Source organism: Nerophis ophidion, linkage group LG03 (genome assembly GCF_033978795.1).
Source record: "Nerophis ophidion isolate RoL-2023_Sa linkage group LG03, RoL_Noph_v1.0, whole genome shotgun sequence".
NCBI classification, from domain to species: Eukaryota; Metazoa; Chordata; class Actinopteri; order Syngnathiformes; family Syngnathidae; genus Nerophis; species Nerophis ophidion.
In genome coordinates this window covers 68,226,283-68,237,118 of record NC_084613.1, presented here as the reverse complement: position 1 = coordinate 68,237,118, position 10,836 = coordinate 68,226,283, and the positions used below count along the sequence as shown (strand labels likewise).

General features: G+C 40.9%; 1 protein-coding gene across 1 annotated transcript in view; it reads right to left on the bottom strand.

The window, feature by feature from the left end:
• Nucleotides 1-519: 519 nt before the first annotated feature.
• Nucleotides 520-10,836, bottom strand: part of orc3 (origin recognition complex, subunit 3) — a 28,109-nt gene continuing 17,792 nt past the window's right edge. Inside the window, exons 11-20 of the mRNA XM_061895915.1 lie at nt 7,801-7,864; nt 7,610-7,726; nt 7,444-7,523; nt 4,705-4,838; nt 4,554-4,648; nt 4,382-4,479; nt 4,173-4,314; nt 1,097-1,213; nt 886-965; nt 520-798 (exon numbers count right to left, since the gene is read on the bottom strand). Coding sequence (XP_061751899.1) covers nt 693-798; nt 886-965; nt 1,097-1,213; nt 4,173-4,314; nt 4,382-4,479; nt 4,554-4,648; nt 4,705-4,838; nt 7,444-7,523; nt 7,610-7,726; nt 7,801-7,864 — 1,033 coding nt within the window. The 3' untranslated portion in view covers nt 520-692. The remainder of the gene's footprint in view (nt 799-885; nt 966-1,096; nt 1,214-4,172; nt 4,315-4,381; nt 4,480-4,553; nt 4,649-4,704; nt 4,839-7,443; nt 7,524-7,609; nt 7,727-7,800; nt 7,865-10,836) is intronic.

Below are 10,836 nucleotides of genomic sequence, written 5' to 3'. Positions count from 1 at the left end.
TTTGCACCGGAAACTGCTGGCTCTATTCCGCATGGGAATCCACATGGAGAAACCAAAGGAAGAGACGCAGCTGATGAGCATCTGAGTCTTGGTTGCCTTTTTGGGTCTTTTCCTGTCTTTGGCCGTGTGGCCTTCCACCCAAGTGGAGAATTGTGTGGAGCACTCCAGAGGTCACCGCGGTGACAGTATGTGTTGTTGAAATGTGGTTTTATTTTGTCGTTTGTCTAAATGGTGCAGTCATATGTGTGCAATATGTAGTATTTATCGCTATTTTGTTTTATTTTTCTAGCTGTATGTAGAAATTACGCCGCTGAAGTGGGAGCTGGTTGGATCAGCTCTTTTAATGACTTCTTTCCTTAATTTCTTCTTTTCCTGTGGGGTTTTTGTACATGCACTGCAAACACAAATTCCCCATTGTGGGATGAATAAAGTCTATCCTATTCCCGGCCTGCCAGTTGAATAGCTTTCTCTTAGGACATAACATTTGCGTTTTTTACATATTGTAGACTAGTCATTGGCCACCTTTCAGTCACTTTATGAAGTTATTGGTATATATTCACAGCACATGTCAGTTCATAAGTTCATACAAGCCTGGGCTTGTTGACATTAAACATTTAAAGAGACTTTGAATGCTACTGATAAGGAAAAAGGGAACTACAAAAAAATGTCAATTTGAACCACTGAAATGCAAGTCAGCATCCCCCCCACGTAAGTCGGGCCACATGGTCTGTCTTCTGCTTGGTGGACTTGATAAAGCCCAAAAATTCTAGCTCCGACACGGCCCGGATGAACCGAGCACTGAACAATGGTTAAGGACCTCGAAATATGGACGTTCTTAAGATGGCGTGAATGAAATATACAGTTAGCATATTATGGAAAGGATACTGTTTGACATCATCCACTTTCCCAAAGTCGTCAGAATCTGGATCATGGCCGTCTGCAGCAGAGACCACAGTGGCGTAGGCCTGCAACAAAAACACCCAGTGGAGGATCAATAAGGTGAAAGTGATTTAGCAACGTGGGGAAAAACAAGCCCCCTGTTTTCAAAGTTGAAAGGTGATTGCTAAGATGTAGTCGGACAAGAAGGTGCTCTCACTTGCAGCCAGTCATAGAGGTTAATCAGGCGGCCACACTCCAGGTGCAGCTTGTACGTGAGACAGATGTCTGGCGCTGCATTGGAGACACTCCCGTCCTCTGTTTTTAGGTTCTCATTCTAGAGCACGGACAATAAGATATTCATAATGCACGCACACATCACTTAAGCATCTAATGTATGTAGGATCAATCAAAATAAACATTCAAATTGACAGCGTATAAATACAATGAAGTTTATATTATATATATAAAATATGTCATTGTAAGCAGGCTCTCTTTACCTAAATGATAAAACAATGGAGTATCGTATTATGTACAAAAAGGAGTGTGCAAAAGATTAAATATTAATAATTATCAACAGTAATATTTAATAATAGTAAACATGTTATTAATATATAATTAAGAACAGTGCCTGATAACATCAGGCAGGGTTAGGATCAAACAAAATCTTTCTACATCTTTTGGACTTGTTGAATTGGTAAATGTAAGTATGATTGTTCATTGTGCTGTACTTTTTTTTAATAAACATTCTAAATATATTAAATTGATTTAATATCATACAGTCGTCCCTTGTTTATCGCTGAAACTAGTTATTGGTCACAATGAGCTACATAACACTACTGAGCATGCATACGCACGCATGCGCATTAACGCTTATTTTCTCAAGTTAAATACCCATCAAAATGAGCTATGTCGTGTAGATAGAGTTGAAATTCTTACTAGCATTACAGTTAAGTTATCATTTCAAAGTCTATTTCTGTGACCATCCATCCATCATCTTCCGCTTATCCGAGGTCGGGTCGCGGGGGCAACAGCCTAAGCAGGGAAACCAGGACTTCCCTCTCCCCAGCCACCTCGTCCAGCTCTTCCCGGGGGATCCCGAGGCGTTCCCAGGCCAGCCGGGAGACAGTCTTCCCAACGTGTCCTGGGTCTTCCCCGTGGCCTCCTACCGGTTGGACGTGCCCTAAACACCTCCCTAGGGAGGCGTTCGGGTGGCATCCTGACCGGATGCCCGAACCACCTCATCTGGCTCCTCTCGATGTGAAGGAGCAGCGGCTTTACTTTGAGTTCCTCCCGGATGGCAGAACTTCTCACCCTATCTCTAAGGGAGAGCCCCGCCACACGGCGGAGGAAACTCATTTCGGCCGCTTGTACCCGTGATCTTATCCTTTCGGTCATGACCCAAAGCTCATGACCATAGGTGAGGATGGGAACGTAGATCGACCGGTAAATTGAGAGCTTTGCCTTCCGGCTCAGCTCCTTCTTCACCACAACGGATCGGTACAACGTCCGCATTACTGAGCTGCAACCTTATCGTGGTAGAGGAGTTTGCGTGTCCCAATGATCCTATTTCTGTGACATTGTCTTCAAAACAGTGAGCAGGTAGACAATTACAGCTTTAGGAAGTTCACATTGATGCTAATAATGTTAGCCAACGTTACATCATTATCTTAACAGGAATAGCAATTTCAGTGAAAACAAAGATACAGAGAAACGATGACAATAACAGTCGTGCCCAACAACTAAGCAGTAGTGGGAGCATTATTTGATGGCTTAATATGCCTGTTAGAATGTGCAACCTCTGTATCATGGGTCGGGAACTTTTTTGACTGAGAGAGCCGTGAAAGCCAAATATTTTGAAATGTATTTCCATGAGAGCCATATAATATTTTTTTAACACTGAATACAACTAAGTGAGACCAACATTTGTGAAGTACAATAATTCTCCTATTCAATTTAATAAAATTGTTATTCTGAAATTAACCAATGATAAATAAAATAATTCTTACCGTTAATGCGACTTCTTGAACAGGTGCGGTAGAAAACGGATGGATGGATTAAAATGCATGAAAATTATTCATTACTTATCGTTAAGCCATGACAGCTAAGATTTATCTAAGAGCCAGATGCAGTTTCCTACCTCTGCTCTAGATTATATAAAAAATATTTAAAAAAATACCCATTCTATAGTAGTAGCTTTATTTGATATCTAAATGGGTGTTTTGAAACTTAAGGTATACATTTTTGATGCAGTGGCATAAATCGATAGACACTGCTATTGAATTATGAAACTTGTAACTTTGACGCAGCAGCTCATTTCGACAGATAAATAACTGCGATAAATTAATTTACACAGAGTTGCTATACATTTTGAAATTATAAATCAAATATTTTTATAGCAATAACATTAAAAAAATGTTTACGCCCTCTTATATACGTTTTTCAACTTTATGATAGCCTTCTAGACATGAAACAACACCCTTTAGCCAGTCCCTTCAGGATTTTGCAGCCAAATGTATCAAACATTTTCATAACCAGGGCATAAAAAGCCTTTAAAGATTTTTTTTTTACATTATGAGCCCTCTTGATATGAAATAACACCCTTTAGTCACCTTTACATCTATTTAATCAAATACAGTAATGCTGTCAGCGGCTGAGCCAAGTAGTGACCACGTTGGTGAACAGCACGCTATAATTGGTTTGGTTACCTTTATGGCCAAAACTAGTGTAGTATTGATACTTCTAATTGATTTAGCCATGTTATGCTTAAAAAATAAATAACCAAAGTTTTCCAGGATGTAATGTCTACAGTGCAAGACAGCTTTTATTTGTTATCCTTCATATAATTATACAAGATTAGGGACGGCGTGGCGCAGTGGGAGAGTGGCCGTGCGCAACCCGAGGGTCCCTGGTTCAAATCCCACCTAGTACCAACCTATTCACGTCCGTTGTGTCCTGAGCAAGACACTTCACCCTTGCTCCTGATGGGTGCTGGTTAGGGCCTTGCATGGCAGCTCCCTCCATCAGTGTGTGAATGTGTGTGTGAATGGGTGAATGTGGAAGTAGTGTCAAAGCGCTTTGAGTACCTTGAAGGTAGAAAAGCGCTATACAAGAACAACCCATTTATTATAAGATAAAGTATATATTCCTGAGTAAAAAAAAAAAAGGAAGTGTTTTTAATTAGTTTTTCTGTAGATATTAAATTGCTCGCCTCCTTCAAAGCATTGTGGGATCAATAAGGTTTTATATTAAATACAACATTTTCCAAGTATTGGAATTGGACCAAGCAGACGTACCAAAAGATAATAGTAAGGACTTCTGAGCGCCGCCTGAATGGAAATGCGAGGTGTCGCGTTGAGATGGCGTCTGATGGTGGATGAGGAGCTGTAGTAGCAAACTTCATTCAGCGTCTGACATTCTGGAGGAGACAGGTGACTCCTAGCAAGGAAGGAAGGACATTTTTTGCAAGTTTTGTCACTGACTTCAGGACAATCACTGGTCTCACTTTACGAGGTAGTCGAAAAAGTCCAGTGCTTCACTTCGTAGGAGCTCAAATGGACTTTGCTTCTTGGACCTTCTGGACTCTTTCATCTCCAGAAGAGCCTGGAAAAAGGAGGTCGAGTCTGCAGTCGACCATCAAAACAAAGGCGAGGATCCCACACGCTGTGTGATTTTACCTTCTGCAGCTGGAACAGGTCAGTCTTTTTCTGAAGGTTCTTCACAGGAGAGGTGAGGGTTTCTTCCTCACATTGAACCACCTCGTTGGCAGTTGCTGGTACAAGAACTGGAAGTGAAGCTCACCCCTAGAAAACATTTTTCACAACTTACCATCCAACTGCTTAAATTTGGCGAGCATGTCTTCCAGCTGGACTAGGTCGCTCTTCATCTTCTTTGACTTGACCGGCTGCAGGATCTCCGCGCATCTCTGGAGTAATGCAATCAGCTCCTCCTTGGCCAACATCCTGAGGAAGAATTCATCACGAGTGGGCTCACACTCAAAAAAGGCAGAAAAAACCTTTGAGGTTTGGTATTTCCCCCCAAAAAATACTATAGCTGGCCACTGGGGGGCACAGTGAAATCACATTTCCATCCATCCTTTTTCTACCCTTATTCCCATTTGGGGTTGCGCTGGTGCCTATCTCAGCTACAATCGGGCGGAAGGCGGCGTACACCCTGGACAAGTCGCCACCTCATCGCAGTGAAATCACATTTGTGGTAAGCTAATCGTCAGAAACATGAATTACCACTATGTTTGGAACAAACACAAGCGTAATCTAAAAGTCTGCCTTAAGAAGGATACCATTTGTCAGGCTTGAATTGAGCAATATTTTTATTAATGTGATTTTAGTAGTGTAGTGTAACTATTCTGTAGTTTATTCCAAGCCGTTTCTCACATATATTTCCAAAAAGTAATCAAATATTTGAACAAAAAGTGCATTAGGGACACACTGCAAATAAAAACAAATATAATAAAATAATTACTCATCATAAATAGTTAAATTATTACAAGTTTATTACAAGGCCCACTATTATGTCACATTTTTTAATTTTATTGATTAATAGTCCATCATCTATTGCATATCCAGCAAATTATGTGAATCAAAACTAATCTTTAGCTCTCTATTCACGGTTACCTTCTGGATTTATCGTATTTACTTATTAGTTTGTTTGTGTTACAGATTGGGACGGGAACTTGGGAAGTAAACAAATGTGTTAGCAATTACTAAAAAACGAAAAAAAAAAAAGGGGGGATCGGAAAAAATAGGCTTTGCTTCTTCATACTAATTTTTGGTTATGTTGAAATATGAAACTGTAAATATGTGATGTACCGCAACGAAAGTTGCATGCATGTCCAAAATTAACTATTACCAAATTAAGAGAACAATACCTAATACAGTTATCCCTCGCCACTTCACGCAATGAATTCTGCGACTTTCACTGTTGCAGTTTTTCAAAATATATTTATCAAAAAATAATATCACTAACCCTTGATGTTCTGTGTTTGACTACAGCCTAATAGTAAAAAACATGCATATTTAAGCACAGTTTGCATATTGTTGGCGTAAATTAAAAATTTCCAAGGATAAAAATGGCTAAAGGAACTTAAATTACGTTTAGGGTAATGCATTGTACAGCAAATCATAATTGAACAAGTTGCAGTATTTTTAAAGGTTATTGACTGTGTTTAAGAACTGTGAGTGTTTGCATGTGTGTGCGTGCATGTGAATATATATTACTGTATAGTCCTTTAAGTAATACAGTCCAGTATGGCGATTATTCTATTATGTCTACTATAGTCGGTAAAACAGGGGTAAAGATGACTATATTTCTTGTGTAGAGGGCTCTAATAAGAATAATAAAATCAATATTTAGAAGGTCGTAAACACTTTTTTTTATGCTCAAAACTGGGAAAATATTCCATTTATAAATAAGATTTCCTAATCCGAGGAATTTAATTTCTAGTGGTCAGGTCTGGAACAAATTAACAGTGATAAACAGGCGATGCCTACAACTTTACTGAATTGAGACAAAATATTACACTCATGTTGTAATGTTAAGAAAATAAAGTCATAGAATAACAAAAAACCACAATGTGACAAAAATAGGGAATATTATCATAACAAGAGCAAAGACACAGGTAAACAAATGTACCATGAATATTATAAGTTGAATAATATGAACACATTTGCCACATCGCGCTTCCAATTTTGCGGCTTCACACCAATGCATAATTTTGGGGGAAGAACTTTTTTTAAGGTACTTTTTATATTTTTTTGGTCCTAAATTAAGTATTTTCAAGCATAAAAGTGGCCAAATAATCTAAAAATATCAATACTACAGTAGTATTGGCTACTAGACAAAACCAAACCAATCAGAACACGCTGTACAGTACCGTGACCACTGACCGGCTCAGCCTCAGGTAGTGTTACTATATTGGATTAAAAAAACTGTAAAAAGGTAACTAAAGGGTGTTATTTCAACTCTAGATGGCTCTCATGTTGAAAAAAAACTATTCAGATGATGGAAAACAGGTTTTTATGCCATAACTAAGATAATATTTAATTTATAACTAATGATTCCTACTTTCCGCAAATTCATTTATCGCTGCAATGTTTAGAAGGACTGTATATCATTTTATGCATTTAAAGAACAAATATTACAATACAAAAGTTGTGATTTTGCTAAATTTAAATTGTAATTTCACAAGAAAACAAAGGTCAATTTTATAAAGATAAACTTGAAATTTTAAGACAGTTTTATATTTTACTCTAATCGCGTGATAAATGTCTACTTCAAGGACATCGATTGACAGAATCTTGTAAGATGAAGACTTTTGATGAAATACTCTTTCCATTGTTTTTTGTAATATTTTTTTTAAATACTCCTTATTTTACATGAAACAGCTCTTGCATTGGCTCTCGTAGGGCAACCTAATACTGTGGCCAGTGAGTACAGTAGTAATAGTTTCTCATATGAAAAATAAACTCCATCTTAAATAAGCAAAGTGTTTAAGTCTTAGCCTTTTACAGACAACAAGGAATGATGGAATGAATTATCCAGGCTTACTTAAGCAGCTTCAAGGCTGACTGGTAATCCTCGGTCTCCCAAACACTTTTCTCCAAGCAAATTAAATGGAGCTCCCGAATCTGTGAATAAACCGGTGTTAACAAGAATGAAATGTAATAATAATAAAAAGGATGTATTGTTTAGACTTAAGATAGAGGATCCTTACCTGTTTCCCGAGGGGGTAGCGAGGCAACGACGAGGTCAAAGCGTGAAGACACTTGAGTGTGGGGTAATAGTTCTTGTGGTATTTGCCAAGGTCCTTGATCAGCTTCTGGCAAACCTCCTGAAGGCATTGAAAGTCTTGTTTCATGATGGTGATGATTTCAGCACAAGTCGGTGTTAAAACAAGGACTTTACCTTAAGGTGAGCATCATTCTTTAACAGTTCAGTCTGCTCTTCAGTTTGCTGCTTCTCAACATACCTGCGAAAATGTCATAGGCTCGCATTAAATACATTCACACTAACACATCCATCCATCCATCCATCCATCATCTTCCGCTTATCCGAGGTCGGGTCGCGGGGGCAGCAGCCTAAGCAGGGAAGCCCAGACTTCCCTATCTCCAGCCACTTCGTCTAGCTCTTCCCGGGGGATCCCGAGGCGTTCCCAGGCCAGCCGGGAGACATAGTCTTTCCAACGTGTCCTGGGTCTTCCCCGTGGCCTCCTACCAGCTGGACGTGCCCTAAACACATCCCTAGGGAGGCGTTCGGGTGGCATCCTGACCAGATGCCCGAACCACCTCATCTGGCTCCTCTCGATGTGGAGGAGCAGCGGCTTTACGTTGAGCTCCTCCCGGATGGCAGAGCTTCTCACCCTATCTCTAAGGGAGAGACCCGCCACCCGGCGGAGGAAACTCATTTCGGCCGCTTGTACCCGTGATCTTATCCTTTCGGTCATGACCCAAAGCTCATGACCATAGGTGAGGATGGGAACGTAGATCGACCGGTAAATTGAGAGCTTTGCCTTCCGGCTCAGCTCCTTCTTCACCACAACGGATCGATACAACGTCCGCATTACTGAAGACGCCGCACCGATCCGCCTGTCGATCTCACGATCCACTCTTCCCCCACTCGTGAACAAGACTCCTAGGTACTTGAACTCCTCCACTTGGGGCAGGGTCTCCTCCCCAACCCGGAGATGGCACTCCACCCTTTTCCGGGCGAGAACCATGGACTCGGACTTGGAGGTGCTGATTCTCATTCCAGTCGCTTCACACTCGGCTGCGAACCGATCCAGTGAGAGCTGAAGATCCCGGCCAGATGAAGCCATCAGGACCACATCATCTGCAAAAAGCAGAGACCTAATCCCGTGGCCACCAAACCGGAACCCCTCAACGCCTTGACTGCGCCTAGAAATTCTGTCCATAAAAGTTATGAACAGAATCGGTGACAAAGGACAGCCTTGGCGGAGTCCAACCTTCACTGGAAACGTGTCCGACTTACTGCCAGCAATGCGGACCAAGCTCTGACACTGATCATACAGGGAGCGGACTGCCACAATAAGACATTCCGATACCCCATACCCTCTGAGCACTCCCCACAGGACTTCCCGAGGGACACGGTCGAATGCCTTCTCCAAGTCCACAAAGCACATGTAGACTGGTTGGGCAAACTCCCATGCACCCTCAAGAACCCTGCCGAGAGTATAGAGCTGGTCCACAGTTCCACGACCAGGACGAAAACCACACTGTTCCTCCTGAATCCGAGGTTCGACTATCCGGCGAAGCCTCCTCTCCAGTACACCTGAATAAACCTTACCGGGAAGGCTGAGGAGTGTGATCCCACGATAGTTGGAACACACCCTCCGGTCCCCCTTCTTAAAGAGAGGGACCACCACCCCGGTCTGCCAATCCAGAGGTACCGCCCCCGATGTCCACGCGATGCTGCAGAGTCTTGTCAACCAAGACAGCCCCACAGCATCCAGAGCCTTAAGGAACTCCGGGCGGATCTCATCCACCCCCGGGGCCTTGCCGCCGAGGAGCTTTTTAACTACCTCAGCGACCTCAGCCCCAGAAATAGGACGGCTTCGAAGCGATTCTGGACCACCATACGGCGCCTCAGGAAGGGGAAGCAGTGCACTATCAACACCGTGTATGGTGCGGATGGTGTTCTGCTGACTTCGACTGCGGATGTTGTGGATCGGTGGAGGGAATACTTCGAAGACCTCCTCAATCCCACCAACACACACTAACACAATGTTTTGCAATTGGAATTTGTTCAAATCCTTAGCTTCCCTAAGAAAAGCTAAATTTAGTAAGCCTTTTTTTCTCTTTGTGTCATTTATTTCCAAAACAGGACTTTTTTTCAAGGAGTAAAACAAAAGGAACGCGAAAAGACAAATGTACACACCAGTACTTTGTTCCAGCTTGAACATACATCAAACCCAAAACCAGTGAAGTTGGCACGTTGTGTAAATCGAAAATAAAAACAGAATACAATGATTTGCAAATCCTTTTCAACTGAAAAACTTTATTATTTTTTTAATAATCATTAACTTGGAATTTAATGGCAGCAACACATTGCAAAAAAGTTGTCACAGGAGCATCGTCTTTCCTTTTAACAAAATTCAGTAAACTTTTGGGAACTGAGGAGACCAATTTTTTAAGCTTTTCATATATATATATATATATATATATATATATATATATATACACACACACACATAGCACACATACATATACATATGTATGCATACATATACATATGTATGCATACATACATATACATATGTATGCATACATATACATATGTATGCATACATACATATGTATGCATACATATACATATGTATGCATACATATACATATGTATGCATACATACATACATACATACATACATATATATATATATATATATATATATATATATATATATATATATATATATATATATATATATATATATATATATATATATATATATATATATATATATATATATAAAAACACATGCATATATATATACATACATATACGCATACATATGTATTTATACATATATATTAGGGGTGTAACGGTACATGTATTTCTATTGAACCGTTTCGTTACGGGGGTTTCGGTTCGGAGGTGTACTGAACGAGTACACATGCTAGCAGCGACCGGGCAAGGACAACATGCCAGAGCTGGAAGACCTTCCTGCCTCGTTCAGATCTCTCGTTTGGGAACACTTTGGCTGCGCGATACAACAATGAAGGACGGAGGTTTGTTGAGATTGTTCAGCAGCTGCTTCTGACAACACGTCAAACATGTGTTGCACCTTTCCTGCTTCCGGCTTCAAGAGTGTCCAGGGGAGACACTCCTCCAGGGCTGTTGTATTCTCGGGGGCAAAACCCTTCACTCTACCCGGCAGTTGGTCTCCACAGCTCCGGACTCCAGGGTAAATGAAGAGTCCGGCAA